Raw genomic sequence first — 22,191 nt, forward strand, 5'->3', positions numbered from 1 at the left:
GCCAATACTCAGTAGTATTTGATAGGCTACACATTTTGATAATGTTAGGGCTAACTTAGCTGTTATTACAAAAGGTGACATTACAGAGATGTTCATACGTTCTTTTATAGTGCTATTTCACTTCTCAGTGATAGCAGACACTACGGTTATCTTATAGTCACTTTTTACAGAGAGAGAAATAACATAATATCCTCTGCTTAAGGAAAACTATTATTGCATATTATTATAAATATTATTAATTATTAATTACAAGTAAAGGTCCTGCATTCAAAACATTTTGGGAACTTTGTATTGTATCAACTTAAGACATAACAGAGCAATTTACAGAGATATGATGTCACAAATAGATATAAATAATATGAAATAAAATGAAATAAAGGTATAAGTGCAACAGTAGAAAATATATTTTTTATAAGAATTTCTTAATTTTCATGTAGTTCAATTCTTGTGCAATCGTGTTTCACTTCTAATGGGTCACATTCACACGTAGTTCAGTTGGTATGGTAAGGGAAAACGACACATCATTGCCTTTTTTTATGCTTTGCATTGTGGTAAACTGTGTGAACTGACAGGTAAAAGCAGTTCTGGTGGTGTCATCATGCATCATCACAGCTACATGGACACAGATTGAGAAGTGAAATTCTAACAGCAAGTTAACACTTGTTTATTGTCACTAACCAGAATCTACTGACAGCTGGGTCGACCAGATGAAACAGGATGACTGCGCTGCCATTCCCGTGTCCTGTACATATGGGTATTGTTACCACTGGAGGCCTACATGCTCAACTGCACAAATACACTTTGGAGAGAAATCTGACCAAGTTGGAGAAACTGCTGAATAAGGGTATGTAACTTGGTTACTGTAATAGTTCCAGTATTGTAATTGTACCAGTAATACAAACAGGTTGGCATCATGCAGATAAAGATTAATGTAATACTATTCTTCTGACAGCAGACAGTTAATGCTTCAAATAAAGGGACATTTTGTCTCAGTGTTTTCTGGTGTTTTTCAGGTGTGGATGTGAACTGTGCGAATCACTTGGGTCAGACGCCATTGTTCTGTGCTGCTCTGTTTGGCCAAGTGAAGGTGACGGAGCTGCTCCTGCATTACGGAGCTGACCCCAACCAGTAAGTCTTGCACTCATTCTAAGGCGCGTTTTCACAACGCTTTACGTTACTCAAGTTTGACCTCAGGATCATTTTTGTTTATTCGTGTCACCTGGGCAAGAGGAAGGGGGCAGGGGCTGACTGGGGCAAAAAAAGCGGCCTGGTAGTTTGTTCCTGACTGGCCCACTCTACAGGCACCAGAATGGGGAGGCAGTGACTGCCCAAAAACATTTCTACAGTATTTGACAAAAATGTATGCATTTTAAAATCATATTAAATCATATTTCCCATAAAAAACAGATATTTTTATTTTTTGAGGTAAATTTAACACCAATTAGCCTACAACAAAAAATAATTACGCCGTATATGTAACACAAACCCAGGGGCATGTGTGATTTTAACAGATGGTAATAGATCATTGATGCAAATTGCCAGACATAAATGATACCAAACAAAATATGAATTAAATGATACTGCCTGTACCCCAAATCAGCCACTAGAAGGCAACAATAAGCCATTTTGAAACCCTGCCAAGTAAAATTCTCTTTACACACTCACTTTTCCTATTGACCATTGACTCACTAAGTTACTAACATACTCGAACAGATAATGTTGTGCTATATAAATAAAGCCTAGTATTATAATAATTAGACTACTAATTTCTAGTTATTTTTGGTTTAAATTACAAACTTCTTGGACGGCAGATTATAACATGTGTTTCTATTCCATCTTTGTTGCATGTCATAGACCCCGATTTCTATGCTGTGCTAAAGACAAAAATATTACAAATTTGGTGAATGTTAATTTCGATAAATCTAGGACCTGGAATTGACTTACTTTAACACAGAGTATGCTAGTTATCAGGTGACAGCATAATGATATATAATCAACTTTCTTCCAGTCGCTGTGAGGACTGGAGCACCCCAGTTCATGCGGGCATATTGTCCTGTAACCCTGCAGTGGTGAGTGGCTTGCTGGACTCTGGAGGCGATCTAAGACTCCATGATAGGGAAGGCAGGTCGCCCTTTGACTGGCTCAGGAATGTGAAGCAGGAAAGCAGTGTCAAGGTAAGCTTGGAGCATGTCTGTGAAGTTTTACATGTGGGAGCAGATGTAATTTAAATTGAGCAGATGGTTTGAGTGATTAAAGATTATCATTGTTCTTTCATGAAGTTGAGGTAAAACCAAGAGAGATTTCATTTCATTTCATTTCATTGTCCAATTGACAGAGGCATAGATATCCATTTCAGAAGTGGCAAAAACTGTAGTGGCCAATAGAAATGTTCAGTGAGGCAGGTGAAGAGAAACAGATTAAGCAGGTGCTAAAGGATCCCCAGCAAAAATAATGTATTTCTACTATAATTCCATCCATATCCAAGTAACACAATGACAGGATGTATGAGTATTGTGGTCATGGGTATCATCTTGAGATGGGGGACCCTACGAAAATCATATCAAATAGGGGTTCCTAGTCTGATTTGTGTCAGTTTAGGGGTCCGTGATGTGAATAAGTTTGGGAACTACTGGATTAAATCATTACAGATGTTGCATGACTCTCCTCAACAATTTAAAACGGGCTCTTTCACAGAGTCTTCTGGATTATTTAACAAAACCGCTTAGTGTTTGAGAAATGTTCCGTTCAAGATGCGTAGAAAGTGATTCAGAAATGTTTCAGGTCTAACCTGTTAAATTAAAGGTGACTTGATTACTGATGTAAGATGTACATTACACCTCTGCTTCTATCTCATTAGATGCAAGACTTCCTGGAGAGCTGCATGTCCTCTATGCAGCAGCTGAGTCAGAGCCCAGCTGTGATGACCTGTAGCCCGTCCCACATGTCTGCCTCCAACTTGTTGCACCCCATGTCTTTGCTGGATCGCATTAAAGCACGGTATGGTGCACAAAACTCCATGTTGAAGAGATGACATTATGTAGAATTTTCTTTTTAGAGACCAAATATAATGTTAAGGAAGGAGAAAGCAGATGTGTGCCTTTTCACTGTGGGCCTAAACAGACGAATATATTTGAAAATATAACCACATAGCCAAACATAAATGAAAATTTGAATAAACACCATTTTATGATTAACTATCTCCCGTACGTTGTTGGTTGTATGATGTATAATCAGCTGCTATGTTTGTGTGTTTCTACTCATTTTAGTGCAATTGACTTGCAGTTCAATAAGAGGACAAACAGCAAGTCTTCCTGTACAACAGCCCACTCTTTAGGCTTTGGAAAGGTATATTTCATACTTCATACAGTATACACTAGATGCTGATCTACACATTGTTATGTCTTGTTGGGTAGTAGCAACACTATATGCATGCATGGTCACAATCATTTTAGTTTGCAATTAATTGTCATACAAATAATTGTGAATAACGATTTAATTGACTGCTCATTTAATGCCACTAACATAGTAGCAGCCTAATATCGTATTTTCTCAAATAAAAGCCATGTCTAAAATGATGGGTTGGTGCATGGTCACCATAAACAAATTACAGCCAAATGCAGGCAGAGATCAAAGAACACAAGGATGGACAAAGTCCTCATAACAAAATTTCCCCCATTTTAATAAATCCAACAATATTCTATTTGTAACACAAAACACAACTGAACAAGATCTGTCAGCGTCCAGAAGTAAACTCCCACGGGTTTCAATTTAGTTAGCAGGTTGCAGGCGAGTCATGGGATTGGTAGCATTTATTCACCAACAAATAGCCTTAACTCTACATACACTGCACAACTACAATCACATCAATAATATTAATCATAACTTCATACGGCGGTTCTGAACAGCAGCGTATGAATAAAATTATGTGGTTATAAACCGCTTTAGTATGACTCCATCGCCATCTTAAGGTACATCACCCAAGCCTCAGTATCAGTGTTTGAAACTCGATATCATAATATCATTTTATCACATATTTCAAATGCTAGGAAACAGTTTGATGTGTTCCAGTTTGAGATGTGGCGTGGCGTGGTGTGGTGTGACTATTGACCCTTCTCCCCCCGTCATCTGGACGGATTCTCTGTCACAGTACAGTCTGCACTGAGTGTTCTCCCTGTGGATGTTTGTCTAGGTGTGTGTTAAGAAGCCATGCCTGGTGTTGGCTGTGCCGGCATCTATTCCACTAATCAGACAGAGTGATCTGACCCTGGCTGACAATGAACCTCTGCTCTCCTTCACCTGCGGCTCTTTGACCTCCATGACCCAGTAAGACCATTACTGAGTCACATTACAGTCATCCTCCAATCGGAAGAGCCTTGGTTTGATTCCCGGCTCTTCCAGTCTGCATGCCGAAGTGTCCTTGGGCAGATACTGAACCGCAAATTGCCCCCGAAGGCAATTATTTACATTAATTATCCATATACTATCAATATCTATCTATACACTAAAATCTATAAATCAGGTACAAAATAATGCGACCAGGAATTGGACAGCACCATTATATGAAAGTAATGATCTTTTCTTTGACCCGTGCATATTTCATTGCATTTCTGACCAAATGGTGTGTTTCAGTTACAGCTGGAGGGGCTCCAGAGTAACAGTAAAATCAATGAGAGGCAGTCAGACTGCCTATTTGGACCTGCTCCTCGTAGAACAAGACTACTGCAGGTGAGAGAGAACAGGATGTGTGTGGGAAGGTCGTTGGTTTTGTTTGTTAACTTGGAATTTCTGATGACAGTTTATACGTGTACTAGATCAACCTACTGCTCCAGGACATTAGATAAGCACTCCATTTAAGGGAATATGTGTTTCAAGCTGTAATCCATTGTGTTTTGAATCAATATCTAGTTTTCATATCTGTCTGTATCAAAGGTAAGAATATTTGTATTTGCATTGAACCCAGGCAGCAAACTCCGGTTCTAAGAAGTGAAGCCAATTCGAAAGTAACTTAAACTTGCATTCTCTCTACTGGCCATCAGGGGGCGACTCCTCCAGGTTCAGTAAGGTTGCTGCTCTGCAGCTTGTGTTCATCAGATCCACCCTCACTGCTCCAAATATATGGCAGTGTTTCCCATACATAGACCAATGTGTGGCGCAGCGCCACAGAATCAAATCCGAGCACCACAAATTGATTGCAGGTTTTTTTATTTAATTTTTATTTTTTCCAATGCAATTTTGAAATATAAATAGACAAAAATTAGTGTTGCTTTTTTATTGTGAACAAACCTTTAACCTGTGAACTTTGATTCAAAGTTACAAGTTGCGAGAAGGAGCTGCTCTCGTTTAATTTCACAGTCCAAGAGGTACATAGGTAGGCGACATGTGGCTCCCGAATCAAAGACCTTTGGTTCTGCTCGTCTGCTTCCTCCTCACCAAGATACTGGCTCAATGAACTGGTTTTCCTTTAAATTAATGTGTCGAATATGTGGCAAAATCATGTGTTTACCTCATCAAATTCTCCTCCAGGCAGGTCTTGGAACTGGCATGAGTAAGGATCAGGGGCACAGGAATAAAGACCAAAGCACTAAAACTGGGCAGTACATTAGTTAATCTGGCTGATGACTGGGGCAAGGGTGCAGGTGGGTGTGGAGATCAGGCGACTGGGATTGGTGGGCACACGCTGAAGGCAGGTCAGGACTGGCAGACTTCTTAATGTAGAGGAGGTGCTAGGGGTGGGACCTTGGAGGATTTTATCACACATTGCAATAAATAACATACATTAAATTGATTGTGGTGAATCTCCATTATCGGGATAATCATATATATCATCATAAGTGACTTGAAAAAGCTGTGTAGCTTACTATTACTGTCAACAATAGAGCCTGTTAAAAAAATACAAATATTTTAAACTAAATGTTACCGGATACCAGGACATTTAAATTCAAGTTTTAAGAGTTTTAAGCATATTTTGATGATTATAGGGATTATATCTTTAACCACAGTCATTTTAGCAGGTTAATGCTGGCATTATATTTGAATACCATGCCATGCCTGGGAGAACCAGGGAAAACGGAGTAAAAGTATGCAAAATGATTAAACTGAAGGAGCCATTGTGACAGACGCAACAGGGCTCCAGTGTGAACTTGACGACCAGTTTGTGTGTGTGTGTGTCAGCCAGCTGTTCCACCCACAGCTGCTGCAACTGATGTCAGTGAGTCTGTCTGATGACCTCCAGAGGACCAGCCTGGTGTTTGAACCAGTCAACGTCGACACACTGCACAACCTGCTGCACAACAGGGTAACAAAGACACACCTGGTTCGGTCCGGTTCTTTAGTAAAAATAAGTCACCAAGTGCACAACGTGGACGGGTGCCACCATGAGGATAACATGTCTTGGTTGGATTGCCTTAAAATGTGATGCAGAAATTCACATTCCCCTCAGGATGAACTCTTAATAACTTTAAATAGCAAGAGTGTTAGCCTAGCATTATTAAACCTGTTTTACTCCTAGTTTGTTCGTCTCTGTATGAAACGTAAGATACTATTCCATGACGACGGGAGACCACAGACCGCTACGCTGTGATGTGTTGAAATGCAAGCTGCATTGATTATCACATTGACAGATATTTATGTTTATATAGGCTACAGTCTACTGTTTTTCTCTCAGGATTATGCTCATTACCTGAAGTATTCTGTGTACAGAAGTATTCTGTGTTCATGGAAAGTCATCTACGACAAAGAAAAGCCTTTTCTTTAATCAAATATTAGAGAAGGTAATTTACCTGTTGATTTTCTTTAATGATTATCATGATAGTAGGAAGTGACGAGCACACTCTGAGTAGCAAACTTAGATTTAATGTTTTTTTTAATCATGCATGAAAATGTACACAAAGAATTGTTGCATTGAGATGCATCGATAATCGGTTTATAATCAAATCATTGACCTCAGAGATTCCCACATTATTTACTCACCTCTGAATCCTAACCATCGAAGAAGTTGAGTTTTAAATGGGAAGATGTGTTATGTAAGTTGCATAGCCCGTTTTAAACGGTGTACACTAAACAGGACTGTACATTGTGTGTCTCTGCAGCGTGCAGAGTATCCAGTGCTGCAGAGCAGGTGGCTGCTGTCAGTGATGCTGCAGGTTTGTGAAGGCCTGCAGTACGTCCACAGGGGAGGCCTGGTGATGAGGGCCCTGTCTTCCCACAGTGTGGTCCTTACAAAGTTTTCGGTAGCCAAACTCACTGGTTTTGGCTTCATGGTCCCCAGGTAGGCAGAACCAGGCCTAGCAGGCTCGGTGCATACACAATGGAGGTAACAAATTTAACTTCCTGCATGATGCAATGTGTTTTAAATGAATAGCTAATTTTGGGGGAAAAGGCTGTTGTCAGACATTTCATTACCACTGCAATATTCAGCCTGACTGTGCTTGTGGAGGTTTGGGTGCAAGGCAGCCAAAATCTGCATGCGGGTTTCTCTTAATGGCAACTACTCAAGTAGACATTGTTTTTCAAGTGTGTCGAGTGGTTGACAACAGTGGTGGAAGAAGTTCTCACATCTTTTACTGAAGTGGAAGTAGCAATACTGTATCTGCATGCAAACCCTACTTAAGTTAACGTATATACATATTGATCAATGTCCTATAAGTTCCAAAAGTAAAAGTACTCACTATGCAGAATGGCCAATTTTAGAATCATACGGTATACACTTTAATTAAATATTGCATTAATTATTATGATTGTGTGTGTGTGTGTGTGTGTGTGTCCAGCAGTCAAAGAACATGTGTCAAACCCCCCATGCACATAGAGCTGCCCCCCAGCCTCTACAGATGGGCTGCTCCAGAGGTCATTAAACAGCAACCGTGCACAAAGCAGGCTGACATCTACAGTCTGTGTGCTCTGATCCAGGAACTCTACACAGGTAGCTCTCACGTCCCGGCTCCTCATTTTGGACTTAAACATTGTATCTCTGGGAATAGTCGTAGCCTTATCTTAGTTGTCCTGTTGTTCGGAGGATTTCATAGTTACTGTTTTCTAGCAAATAAAAATGGGCCCTTATTTATTTAGAACTGAGCATATCAACCCGTAAATAAGCACGGAAGCACTTTCTGGAGGTTTTAGTTTCCTGTCAGACACTTTGTTCAAATAGAATAATGTCCGTCTTCAATGTTTCATGCTTTGTTTTAGATAGTGAACCATGGGACAAAGTGGACGTGGAGGGGATCAAACAGGCAATGGATGCAGGACAGACCCTGGCAGTAGACAACAGAATTACACAGCCTTACTATGATGTGGTCCTGAAAGGCCTGCAGCACCACCCACAGGACCGCACATGCAGCCTGCAGAGCCTGTGCTACACTCTACAGCAGGACATCAAGGTGCGCCTCACTGTGTTTCAAATAATAATTTCTACATTGCACATTGATGAAATGTCTGCAGCAAATATCAAAGATGAGCTTTCAATTGGTTTTTGTAGCATGATACACTTGTTTGTGCTGCAGAGGTTCTCCCTGGAGGAACAGCTGGGTGGTGGGCTGTGTGAACGAGATCTCAGGCCTGAGGTCCAGACCACAGCACAGCAAACCATCGTGGCAGAACCAGTACAGAGTGGTACAGAGTAGAGCTGTCAATTTTCCTTTATAATACTATTCAGATTTCATTCTATATTCTTTTTCAATATTCAAATTATATTCAAATATGTAATGCTCAAATTCAGCCTATTGTTAATATTAACTACACTACACGGGTTTTGCCGATGCCATGTGCAATTACACAACTCGTTGTTTTGGAAATGTGTAAGTGTGTTTAATGAATGCTTCAGACACAAAATTCATGACAAATTGATTGTCTCTGTCTCCCTCAGTTGTGCATAGAACCGCCAGGCCAGTCGTAGCCAAGGCAGACACCTTGATGGGAAGACACGCCCACGTGGAAAAGTGGCTGTCCAAAGGAGCAAAGCTGGAGCTGGGGAGAGAAAGAGATGGCTATATGGAGGGAGGATCCACGCTCAGACAAGCATACCCTGACACAGACCTGCTCCCTCTGCTTGATGAGTTTGACTTAGTGAGTGAGGAAGATCCTGAAACAGAGGCTCAGCTGGTCAGCACCATTGCGGTCGATCTCAAAGTGTCCCGGGAGCTGCTGCAGCAGGCCAACAGGAGCCTGGACACAGTGGAAACCCCCCCAGACCAGAGAGAGGAGGGTCAACAGGACTACGGGCTCATAGACACTCCTCCTTTTATCTGCACCGACTCCACTAGTGCCTCCTCCGTCTCTTCCTTCTCGATGTCTTCCTCAGACTTCACAGGAGTTAGTGCTGCCGTTGCACCACATTCAAAGCAGTACAGTCTCTTTCCCCACAGGGGAGATACGTGGGGAACGAAACTGGAGGCCCAGCTTCTGAGCAGAAATTGGGAACTGCTGGGCCAGGAAGAGCTGGCTTTTTGGCTAAGTCACTATCCAGCTGAACAGCAGCAGTATGATGAGGATGGGTCGCTGCCTTCCCGTTCCTCCGATGGCTACATGATAGAGAGCCGTTCAGTGGGTTCTGATCACAGCTCAGAGGAGCTGAGCCAGTACAGATCAGCTCTGGACAGCAGTCGTCTGAATATCCTCTCTGAGAAGAAGCAGCAGGTTCATGGGTTTTACTTTCAGACACATTTCTCTATACTACAACAGCAGTGTATGTGGAGGAAGTTTTGTTGCTTTGACACAAAATGCATTCAGTAACCACAGCTTTTAAAAGTCAGTAATTGTTTGTCGTTGCTGCACCAAAGCGAAGCAGCTCATGTAAGAGTGAATGTGTGATATTTCTCCTCCAGGCATCCAGTTCACAAGAAAATGCAGATGTTACGATGGAGGTGTGCAGGCCAGAAGCTACTAGTGGGAGTCTACTGCTAGATTCTCACAACACCAGTAAGTCATTGATATTTCTGGCCATTGAAGTGTGGAAAAAATGTGTGATGTAGATGTTTGCAAACCGGTGGAAATGTTGAACTCAGTTTCTCTATTTTCAACCCCAGAGTATGAGAGCTGTCCAAACTATGAGACGATGGACACTGATCCTGATGTCAGTAGAACACAGAATCAGCATATACCCAGTTCTCACATGTAAGGACTGCGACATGTGCCTCAAATGTAAAGTGAGCTTAGAGAGTGTGGTGTGTGGGAGAACATTTTATAACGATGGCTCATCTTCAGCATGATGAGGCCAAAGGCAATTTCCCATAGGCACAGATACATTATGTCAGAATCAGAATTTAAAGAGACAGTTCACCCCAAAACCAAAAAAACACATTTTCCTTTAACCTGTGGTGCTATTTATCAATCTAGATTGTTTTGGTGTGAGTTGCCTGGTGATGGAGACAACTGCCGTCACTCCGATGTAAAAATATAAAATGTGTCTTGATATGAGAAGTTAGATATTGTAATTAGTGTCCATCCCTGAGCAATAGAGGCTGATCGGTCTCTGTGTCTGTGTGTGTGTGTGTGTGTGTGTGTCTGCCTGCCTGCCTGCAGGCCTCCGTTAGACATGGCTCTGCTGGCTGAACTCTCCAGTATAACGTGCTCTCCAGCTCAGACTCAGGAGACTCACAGCCGTCTCTCTGGTGAAGGACGAACCCAACCCTGTAATAGTACCCCACGTAGCCAAGGTAAAACCACACACAATATGCTCTTTAATGAAAAATACCTTACTATTGTTCACATCATTTAAATGCGTGTTTTCACCAAAATCCCCCTGTTCAAACCTACCAATAATAACAGGTGGAGATGGATCAAATCTCTAGAACATTTAATTATATTATTATAAACTCATAAACCACTGTGCATCAATAGGGAAAGTTTGGGCTTTTACATTTTTCAATCATTTTGTCTGCGTTTAGATAGGAACTTAATAGACAATTAAATAGATGAAAATGTTACGGAGTACAACTTTAACAGCAGTTTTAGGGTGGGCATATTTTTGGCCTTTGGAGACATCAGAGTAACTTTTCAGAATGAATGCACAGAATGAACACATCAACTTACTGGAGAAAGGTGACTGGAACCTGCATCCTTAGTTCCAGTAAAGGAGAACATAAGTGACATCAGGTCTTTCCCTGTTGCTCGTGTTTTGACAGACTTACGTCGACGTGTGATGACAGGCATCGGTGAGGCCAAACTCCCAGACTCGCCTGTCTGCAGCCACCTCAGCTCTGTGCATCTCAGGACTGAGAGTTTCACCACAACAGAAAGCTCTCTAAAGGTCACGACACATTTATTTACAGTTATTGCATTTGGTATGAAAGACTTATTGTCAGTGTTCTTGGTTTCTGCAGAGCTGTAGCGTCCTCCAGGGGGCAGTTTTATGAATTACTTCAACTGGGATTGATTACTTGTCTTTTTGTTTACCCTGTGTTTTATTTTTAATTTTGAACCAATGTTCACGCTGGTCTTGCTCCTCCTTTTGTCAGTTAACACTTGAGACTGGTACCAAAATGACGCCCGCTTACCTTCAAAGCCATTTCCCCCTTTTTTCCACACTAACTGGCAACCCCAAAGACTCTTGACCCCTGACCACGCAGAGATACCATGTGATACCAACGTGGTTATTCTATTGGCTCACAAGCCTTGCTAGAAACCGCAGCCACACGTCACACATCTACACAGAGGTAAACAAAACAGTAATTACAGACCGACAAAATGTTTTAAAACGATGAATTCACAATCAAAAAATGTTTTCACGAGAATACTTTGATTCTGCACATTTCTAAAAGAGGATTTTTTATTATTATTTGTTTAAATTAAAATGTTATCAATATGACCTTAAACATATTTCTTATGAGTTCCTGGCTATCTGTATATTAGATGTTGGCTATTAAATAAATGTGGTGCTTAGATGTTTTTTATGGCATCTATGACAATATTTAAGCCTTATTCTTTCTGCCTCTGTGATGCAAATCAGTTTATATCCTCTGCTCATTAATTCGTATCATATATTCACTTAGGATTACAGTTGTTAGGGTTAGTTAAGCCAGAGAACCTAAAGATAACCTGGGTTTGTTGAACTCTCTACATAGAACATGTCTCTATGAGAGCACACAGCCTTGGGGGGCTCCTGTGTTTACGTGCCTGTCACGATAACAAATTTTGCTTGGCGATTAATTGTCCCAGAAATGATTGCGATAAGCGATAATATTGCCGTTTTGAGACTATTTTCAACTGATATACCGTTAATGCAAGTACACCCTTTCAAAGATCAAAACGTTTATTTCTAAAGAATATTTAACATGAGAACTGGAAAACATTTAAAATATCCAAAATAAATAAATAAAACAACCAAAAACAATAAATAAAATGGACTCTCAATCTAGTTGAACAAAAATGCACTTGAATAAAAACACACACAACCGAAACAATAAATAAATCAGATGGTAACTAGCTGAGCATCGGCAGCAGCAAAATAAGCGCTGGCGAGCACAGCAAGAGGATGGAGCTCGCTGACGAGCTGAAACGGCAGAAGACCCTGAAAGAAGTGTTTTTCAATCGGGAGAAGGCCTTCCGCGAAAAAGTGGAGAAGCTCAAGAGGGCAAGTGACCCCCAGAACTTCCAGAAAGAGGAGAACCTGTAGTCCTCAACCAGCCTGGAGACCTTCATGAACCTCCAGGCTGAGATGGAGGTCACCCATGAGAAGGCTGTTCTTATCCGCCAGCTGCAGGGGGAGATCCAGACCCGAAAGAAGACTTCTCTGAGAAAGAGGAGGCCTTAAATGACATGAGTGAGAGCCTGAACTTACAGGGCTCAGCCTGCCGGCAGAACTACGTTAACCTCCAGAAGCAAGTCACTCAAGGCCTCCAAGCCCAATTAGCTCAGCTCAAAAAACGGTACCAGTGCAAGAACCAGCAGCAGGAGCAGCAGAAGGAGGCTCTGGAAAAACTGCACTCCTCAAAGACTCGGAGGATCTGAAAGACAAACAGGTCTCATCCAACCAGGAGCTGGTGTCTAACTGGTGTCACACTGCCATTGAAGACAATCAGGGCCATCAAAGAAGAGCTCCAGAAGAAGACCCTGGACCAGGAGAAGGAAGTCCTTGAAGAACAGGTCACTGCCAACCAGGAGTCACCAGCAGACAACACGACGTCGAGAGACAAGCTCAAGTTTTATATATATATTTTTAAAAAAAAAGGCATTTAGTTTTTCTATTGTGTTAGTTTACGTGTTTTTGTTTACGGTTGCCATGGCTACGGTTGCCATGGTAACAGGAATGTGTTTTTGTTTTTAAACACGAATTCCGGTTGCCATGGTAAACAAAAACACATAAACCAAAACAATAGCAACTACATGCCTTTTTTTTTTTTTTTACGGCAGCTTTGGCTTTGAAACCAGTTCCATCTTTTTAAAACTCTAAATCTCAAGTAGCGTGTTTGCTACTAGCGGGGCTCCAACGCGGCACGCTACACCAGGGGTCCATCTCCCCACACAGACTGTGTACTGACAGGTAACTGACACAACACGTGACAAGGGCTAGAGGGTGATGCTGAGTCCTACCTGTGTTCAGGAGTTCCAGCATCCTAGTGTATGTCCTTCACATTTGCATATGTATGTTTTGTGTTAGTTCAAGAAGATTGGAAATGACACCAAGACAAACATTTCTTAAAGCTGGCTTTTAATATCCTCTTACCTGTTTTTCAGCCTCCACTGTTCAAGTTAGAATCTTCCAGCAGTCCTGACATCTTCATCAAGGCTGAGCAAGAGGAAGGGCTGCTAGCTACGATATCTCCCAGCTTCATTGTTAACAGAGGCTCCAGCACTGTGGAAGGAGAACAGGAAGAGGAAGAGGAAGGGTTGTCTGAACAGGAAAATAGTGAAGAGAAGCAAGAGGAAATGAATGAAACCAGCCAAAATCACCCAAGGGTATATGTGGAGGATGAAGAGGAGGACGGGGCAAAAGAGGAGCTTGAGGAAACGCAGAAAGGATTACAGATAGAGTGCACTCTGAAGAGAGGTGAGAACCAGACAGCACTGAAAGGTGGACTCCTCCAGTAACAGTGAATCGACTACATACAGGGTCACTGAATGTAAATATGTCATTCAAAAACTGGGGTTTAATCAAAACTTCACTAACCATCATTTAAGGATTATCAACAATATAATTTTAAACAGATATCAGCTGACACGTTGTTATTACATTTGTAAATATTACATTTTATACATTTAACTGCAACATTAGGAAAAAACACTCATATCTATTTTAAAAAGATCTATATCCACAGCATATATATATATAAATCACAATTACCGTCACCACCGCATAGATGCTTGGATCTTAATGCTTTTTGACTTTGTTTCACAGATATATGGTCAGAAGAGGAGGAGGACAGGAGGAAGGACACATCAGAATTATTTGGCAAAGATGAAGAAACAGGAGACCACGCCTTGGTTCTGATCAGTAAGCTCGGTGCCGACACAGTGGCTGCAGATCGGGAGAAAGAGCTCAGGGTGTCTCCAGGTTCGCAGCAAAGTCTCAGTTTATTGGAGGACACCAACAGGTGGGTTAAGTGTCTCTGTCACGTCAATCTGCTCGCCTTTAGACCTGTGCTGTCAAATATACGGCCTGTGGGCCAGAACCATGACTTTGCAAATTGCAGAGAAGTAATGAATTCCAAATTTTCAATAACAATGCACTGCTGTTCCTATTTGCTCAGGGTGGCAGGCCCTATGCTGGCAACTATCATAGATCCCATGTGCTTAGATGAAATCAGTGTAGGCTACCGTGACCACCAGTGGAAAATGTCTTTGTCAAAGAGGTCTGACGTGTCTGACGTCAAGAGAGAGAGAGAGAGTGATGGCGTTACAGCTGAATGTAACTGTGTGTGTGTGTGTGTGTGTGTGTGTGTGTGTGTGTGTGTGTGTGTGTGTGTGTGTGTGTGTGTGCAGTTTATTTGCCGGTGAATAAATACTCCAACTAGACACAAGCTAAGTTCCTGTCTTGTTGTCATCTGTTGTAAATCAGTTAATTATTAATATCGCTACTGCAAACTTTGCTCTGTTTGTATCAGGAAAACACAACGTTGAATGTTTCCAACTTATTGTTAGAACTGTCATAGTATTATTAAGTACTCTTATCAGTACTCGGCCTGAAAAAAAAAGTGGTTTTATTGGTGCATCCCTATTTGTCGAGGCTTCAGATTCTGGTGCATATCCGCCTTCAGTCATTTATCTTCCCGTTTGCACAACAATATACAGAGAAAATGGGGACTTTTCGGTTATATTTATTTCGGCTATATTATATTATTATTTCGACTATATTATATATAGTTTATGAACATGTATTAGTAGTATTATTCAGACTGTAACGTCATGGTAATGCAGCTACTGTCTGCACGTGTTCTCCTTTCAGAGCCCACAGCACACTAGATGATGTGCTGCAGGGTTTTATAGTGGAGGACACCAGGAAGAGAACCGGAGCAAGTACAGGCGTCTGCACAGTGTGAGTATCAAGTACAGGATTGGCTGATATCACTGCTACTAAAAGTTAGGTTTCAAATGCAATTTCAATTCATATCCTAACTTTGTTTCTGTTTGTTTTGCGGGGTTAATAAAGCTCATTGAAGCTATCTAAGTGATCTAAAAGGGTTAAAAAAGGCTTTTTTTTAAATTTCAGCTCAACTTTAATCATGCAGTTAGGATTTTCACTCCAACTTCCAACATTTTTGACCTGAGCATGGCCGTGTTTACGTCTGTCTGTCTGTCTGTCACTCACTCACTCTGGTTCAGATTTATACTAATAAGAGTGCCTCCCATGCCCAGGCATCAGCTGTTTGAAGGGCAGACTGGTGATGATGGAGGAGACCATTCAGACTCAGCCATCCCCTGAAACTCAGCCTCAACTGGTAACGTTTACTGTGCCTCTAACTTCAGACTCATGCAGTATTTACAGTATATAGGATTTCCTGTTTGCATCACCAGCTGTAGTTTTATTTCTCCTTTAGCAGGGAGATTTATGATCTAATTTAAGATTATTAGATTGTTTTCATGTATCTTATGTGTGATACAATTAAACTATTTGTTTCTCAACTGAATGTTAAACGATTCCAGTATGCTTTGGTGTCATTTGTCACATGAGTTTCGAGCATATTTTGATGATTATTGGGATAACATTGTCTTCCAGGCACAGAACAGTAATCTGTTCAGAGGTGCTCATTATGTAAAGAACCCGTCAGCTACCATTACTAGTGAGAATCAATCACCATTATCATGCATATGTTTTGGTTTCTCGTTCTCATATGAGGGACTTTATATCCAGAGTACAAAACTAGACAAATCTTGATTTCCATAACAAGCGCTGTACATTTGACTCAAGTAATGATGTTAATAATTGATGTATGACACTCTGTGTTTGTGAATACAGGAGGACCGTGTTGGAGCAGGACCAGAATCCTCATTAGCCATACAAGGGAAATCGTTTATGTGCATTTGTTTTGTGACCTGTGGTTTCATTCACCGGGCTATCCGTTTACTGCTTTTAAGAAAGCTTTGTTATTCTGGAACGTGTTCACGTTTTATAGATTGTTACAGCAGATATGTATCTAAGCTGATTACTCGCTGTGTCCCAATTTGGTTTCTTCAGAGGCGCCGTCCTTTGAAGACCGATCCTCCAACTCCGTGAGAAGAAGGCTGCATTTGAAGTGGAAGGCCTCGTTGCAGCTGTTGTGATGCGTTCAGTCTTAAAATGCAGCCTCTGAAGGATGCCATGGCTGGATTAGGACACAGCTACTGAATTTGACGTTTAAAGTCAGAAAATTGTTCAGAAACCTTTTTGATGCACACAGTTTATTTATTTTTTGTGCAGCATGTAGAAAGAGTTTCAACATTATTTAGTTTACATTGTGCTGTTTCAGGAAATAAAAATGATATACAAAGACACCATCTGGTTTTTCAGTAATTCCATCCCTCCACTTAGAGAAGCTCTGACGGCCCACAGGGCTCCATCCTTCTCGTCCTCTCCTCTGAGGAAACGTGTGACTCTCCTCCCCTCACATCAAAAACATTCCGGGTGTCAGTCCACGCGCCTGAACACACAACTGTCCACAGATGTGAAGGTGACTGGTAGAAACTGTTGGCCCATTCATGACATTGACTCTGCTTCAGGTTCCATCTTTGTCACAGAAACGTTGACTGGTTGATACAATCAGCCTGCTGTATACTAGAGGAATATCAGTATCACACATATGCAGACATATGAAGACTTTTATCACCATCTGAATATGCTTTTATATTCCTCTGGAACCATCCGATCAGATTCAACAGCATTGTGGCCTGAAAAGATGACAGATTTGCCCACAAACATCTGGTGGTCCTCTGCAGTCTGATCCTTCAGTGAGCTCCATACTCAAGGTGGCATTGGTGGAGGAGCAGCCAAATCCAGGTCACCCAGTGAAACACCCACCACCCGTTGTCGATTGGCCTCACATGGCGAGGCGAACATGGCCGTTCCTGTCCAACTCCACTAAAGAGAGGTGCTTCAGGACCTTCAGCTTGGCATCGCTCACCTTCATCTTCAACTGCTTCATCTTCGGCACACTGAGGGAACCGCTGCAGAGGAAGAGAGGAAACCTTTCAATCAACTCTTTCTGCTGTTTGAGAAGAACTACTTGTACTGAAGCATCAAGCTCATCAGCAGATTTATACGTTCTTGTACCCCCAAGTTATTTACGGGTAGTTCCCCTGTTAATATGGTGGAGAGTATGTGCGTTAGGAATATTAACATTGTGCATAAAAAAATCTAAAATCCAACCCGTCTCTGCTGAGGTGCTGCTGCAGCTGCTGGTAGAACACATTGAGGTCGGCCAGCTTGACGTTGGAGCGTATACTGAGAGGAACCGCCTCCAACGTGACATCACTCAGCGTCTCGTACTCACTGCCTGTCAACATACGGACGACACGAGATGTAAAACAACAGAAATACATTACAACCATAGATGGTAGATAACAAGTGGACGTAGTCATGGTAACGTCACCCATTGGGTTGTGGACTAGATTTTAGCTGTGAGTTCTATTTTGGCAATTGCCATCTTGGAATAATTGGCCTTTGGAAGACGGGTGGATCTAAGAACACAAGCAGCAGAGCGACAACCTTACTAATGAAGTTAGCTTCATAGTTCGAGGTCAACTTTACAGCTAAGTGTTAAAGTCATCTTGGTAGCTAACTGCATCGGTGGCATGGTAACGACCTGTCAATCACAAGGTAGCCCCGCCCCCTAAAACATCCCCTGCTTTCTGGTCTGTTGGACTCTAAATGGGCCATAATGTACTAAATGAACATCATGCTGTGTAGTGGACAGATTTCACAGTAAAAGCCTTTAGGGTAACAGACTCACTGAGTGGCTGCTGGTGTCCAGACGAAGCTGCAGCCGGAGGCACCTGAAATAAAACAGCAGCATTACACACTCATGTCACCCCTACTGATTCACATTGTTGCTTTGCTGTATCAGGGTGTGTGTCATGTACATAGAATTCATCTCAGGTGTGATTGTTTCACATGAGTGTGATGATCACACACTGTGATCTTAAACCCACATGGTTTAAACATTTGCTAACTCATTATACCGACTTTATGAGTCAACATGTTTGCTTGTCTTGCTGTCTGTTCCAAAGGTTGCATCAAACAGAAAGGTTGCCTCTTACCTCTGTTGTGGTCTCACTGAAAGCTGAACCCAGGAGCTCCGCTGACTCCTTCTCCGACTCGGTCGGGGGTTGAACCTGCAGCATGTTAAAACGGACACAGTAAACAGTCTGAAAACATGAAATGCCATGCATATGTTCTTTTCTTATATATTATGATCATTACAGGAGGTTTTTTTGCTTTAACGTAATGTTGCTGGTTTTATTTTTGTGTTTAAGTCCTTTAATTTTTGACATATTTTCAGAACAAACACTATGCTTGAGAACTTGCAATTGTATCTGCTCTTTGTCAGTGATAATCTTGTGTGATGGTGAATCTGGGAGTCAGCCATCCAACCCCTGTCTGACATCCACAACGGCTTCAGAATATGTAACACTCGACAGTGGCTGTACTGCTTGTGTGGGTACCTCCACGTCGGTGGTCTGTTGGAAGTGTTGGACCAGCTCCATGGCACTGCTCAGGTTGTTTCTGATGGCGTCCATGGATTCTTTCTGTGACGCTGCGATCTCCTTCACCTGTGAGCACAGCGCTGCATGTTTGGCCTTGATGGCCTTCAGGTTCTCCAGCATCACGGCCGGGTTCTCCTGCAGGCACAGTGTCAGTCATCAGCCTGAACACACTCAATGTTCAAGCACTTCATGCTGTGGATTGTTATGTTTACACGACTGTGGTGCAAAGGCAAGTCTCTGAACATCTGACGAGATATGGGATTTCCAAAACTCAACAATGAGGATTATCAACACTACACAATTGTTAAACTTAAAAACTTAAAAACAACACTAATAATTGATACATATTACATTTGGACTACAGCAGCTCTGCCTTTTGCTCTGTGAAAATGTCAGGAGAATATAACAACTGTTGTTTCAGTTATCACCTCAGCGGGACATCCATTCTCTCCAGCGTTTTTGATGAAGTCCAGCTTCAGTCTCTTCTCAATGTATTCCAGGTCTGCCTCTGACTTGACAAACTGCAAAGACACTCAGCTTTATCCTTTGGTAGCACGCTGCCGGACACACACTCACCCTGCTTCCCCCTGCTCTGAAGTACGGCTGGGTTTTTCTGCCACGGAGAATCTAAAACTCAACTGTAATGCAATGTGCTTTTAGACTGGTGGCACTGGTTTAATTCTGCTAAGCATACCACAACCCTTTAGGTGATTATTGTCTTAGATTTATATATTATATATATTTATATATTGTCCTCACAGTAGTTAGCCAACACATAGACTCACTGAGGCATGTATATGTTTGTAATGATCTGTTTTGCCCAGTAAGGCACTCTCCGCAGCTCACCAGACTATGGTTCATTGATGTACTTGATACAGTCTAGAAATGTAAAAGTAGTCAGTGCAGCTGGTCTCTGCCATTTTCAGATGCTTTGACAATACTATTGCACTGCTAGCTGTCTTGATACAGTAGTGCAATGAAGTCAGAGCATCTGCCAACAGCTGAAGCTTCAGAGTTTTTGGAAACTTTTCCATCGCTTGGCACCATTTCTGGCCAATGCCCTTTTAACATTGCACTGCTTTTCTAGCAGGGTCACCAGTAGTACAATATAAAAGGGGCACTGGACAGACAGTGGACGAGCTAAGCCCAAGGCTGGACTTTCTCATGGTTCAGCTGTCATAGAAATGTGAGAACAGAATGGGACGTGTGTGTGTGTGTGTGTGTGTGTGTGTGTGTGTGTGTGTGTGTGTGTGTGTGTGTGTATACAGTAGTATACACTTAGTCCACCACTCAGTCAACAATTAACATGAAGCCATTCATGGTCCCAGGAGGATAAATCCTGTTGACTTTGCTGAAGCAAATGTAAAAAGTACTGTACATGTAAAGATGGCGGCTCAGTGTTTACATCCAGTGTTAATGCTGTGTTTTCCATCCCTGCTGCTCTCTTTATAGGGTGACAACTCACTCTGGACACTATTTATGTCAACTACTGACTACATGTATGAATCATTTTACAGCGGGAGGGTAAATGACGAGTGAAAAACGTATGTGTGGAATGAGCGTTGTGTTCGTGAAAACTGTGTTTTTAAAGGCTAAAACAATGAGGCAAATGACAGTGGCTATCCACTAGCTAATGCTAACCTGATAGGAGTGGCTGCGTTGCCTTCCGGCTGGTTGCTATGGCTGATGCTACGTTAACTTACATGAATACGTTAAAAAAAGGCAACGGCTATGTTCCCTTTTCTAACGGTGGCCATGTTGGTACATTTTGAAGACAGGAGGACGCGGCTTTACAGAAAGCATAACGTTACGTCTGAAGTGGCCTGACGCTGGACTGGTCGCTCTCCTAATAGTAATGTAGTAAACCGGAGTGCTATAAACACGGTCGGAACATTTACGCTAACGCTACGTAGAAAGGCCTGCTGAATGGCGCAAAAGGAATTTCATGTGTTTATTGATACGAAGAGAAAATCATGGCCTGACTGCTCTTACAGAATGAACAAATCGCCGATAATTAACGAGCTACTAAAAGTCTCCGGTACCCTTCGATTAGGATACAAAGGAATCTGAGAAGATGAATATTAACGAAAACAAAATAGTTTTACACTTTGCTTACCATCGCCTCAAGCTTTTCAACTGTTGTCTCCATGTTGAATAGTTTTCAGCCTGCTGCGCGCGCCCTGATTGGTCAGCTGTCAGGAACGGAGAACGCTGATTGGACCTCTGCATGAGGCGACGGCCTCTGTGTGCGCCATATTGGTGCCCGTCTCTTTATGTGGAATGGCTGCGTTTCAACTCTGTGCCAGCCCTCTCCACCAGCACAGACTCATCTCAACAAACCCCAAGGATGCTCCCACCTTTCTCAGGGCAACATCCCAAACCGACTGATGGGAAAACTCCAACTACGTGTGTGGCTGATTTAAACAGTCCATAATAGGGAATTATGTACATTATTTAACACATATTTAACACCTTTGTGGTAAACTGACCCTGCAGCTCAGGTGTGAATAATAAAAACAATTATTGCTTTACTTTTTCATTTATTATGTGAAGCAAAAATATGTTATTTATTGTTTATAACCCATTTTGAAGCCCTTTCTTTGATCAAATAGTGAAATGTTTATTGAATGTTTTTTCCAATACATTTCTAAAACGTTCTTATTGAGTTGTTGGAATTTGATTCATCCCCCACATGATTAGACACCATCTGATGAAAAGAAAGCTCTTAAATTGTATAAACACAGAACTCAGAAATATTCAAACTGAAAACACAGAATTTGGAAAAAATGACTAAGGATTTCATAGGGCCCAACTATCCTAGAAGAAGTAACCTTTAACCCCGTAGTGCAGAGTCCCAAACAGAAGTTTCCTTCCTAACAAAATAAATCAAATCTGAAGCTTTTCACACACATACATTCAAAAGCTATAATACTATTCTATCCAAATTACAACATCTAGCAGGTGGAGTTTAGACTTTTGAGCTCTTACATTTAAAGATGCAGTGTGTAGGATAATGATGACATCTAGCTGTGAGGTTGCAGACTGCAACCAACTGTAATTGCAAATGCCATGTGCCAAGTG

At 41.7% G+C, this 22,191-nt stretch overlaps 2 protein-coding genes across 2 annotated transcripts; one reads left to right on the forward strand and one right to left on the reverse strand.

Moving 5' to 3' along the window:
• Nucleotides 1-717: 717 nt before the first annotated feature.
• Nucleotides 718-16,630, forward strand: tex14 (testis expressed 14, intercellular bridge forming factor; the record flags this gene model as incomplete). Its single annotated transcript, XM_084028159.1, has 22 exons — nucleotides 718-844; nucleotides 1,014-1,128; nucleotides 2,009-2,174; nucleotides 2,858-2,997; nucleotides 3,267-3,345; nucleotides 4,190-4,323; nucleotides 4,630-4,725; nucleotides 6,172-6,295; nucleotides 7,089-7,267; nucleotides 7,767-7,918; nucleotides 8,185-8,375; nucleotides 8,499-8,607; nucleotides 8,861-9,630; nucleotides 9,819-9,912; nucleotides 10,020-10,107; nucleotides 10,516-10,649; nucleotides 11,118-11,242; nucleotides 13,669-13,981; nucleotides 14,330-14,525; nucleotides 15,377-15,466; nucleotides 15,787-15,869; nucleotides 16,388-16,630. The coding sequence occupies 21 exons, from the start codon at nucleotides 718-720 to the stop codon at nucleotides 15,851-15,853; spliced, it is 3,489 nt and encodes a 1,162-aa protein (XP_083884285.1). The 3' UTR covers nucleotides 15,854-15,869; nucleotides 16,388-16,630.
• Nucleotides 16,631-16,653: 23 nt separating this feature from the next.
• On the reverse strand, nucleotides 16,654-21,341 carry ska2 (spindle and kinetochore associated complex subunit 2). Its single transcript, XM_084028998.1, has 7 exons — nucleotides 21,227-21,341; nucleotides 19,539-19,631; nucleotides 19,069-19,245; nucleotides 18,664-18,738; nucleotides 18,357-18,399; nucleotides 17,774-17,900; nucleotides 16,654-17,571 (listed from the first exon to the last, which is right to left on the reverse strand). Exons 1-7 carry the CDS (start codon nucleotides 21,257-21,259, stop codon nucleotides 17,445-17,447), a joined length of 675 nt encoding a protein of 224 aa, XP_083885124.1. The 5' UTR covers nucleotides 21,260-21,341; the 3' UTR covers nucleotides 16,654-17,444.
• Nucleotides 21,342-22,191: the final 850 nt, after the last annotated feature.

The sequence above is a fragment of the Eutrigla gurnardus genome, assembly GCF_963514095.1.
Source record: "Eutrigla gurnardus genome assembly, chromosome: 15".
Taxonomy (NCBI): Eukaryota; Metazoa; Chordata; class Actinopteri; order Perciformes; family Triglidae; genus Eutrigla; species Eutrigla gurnardus.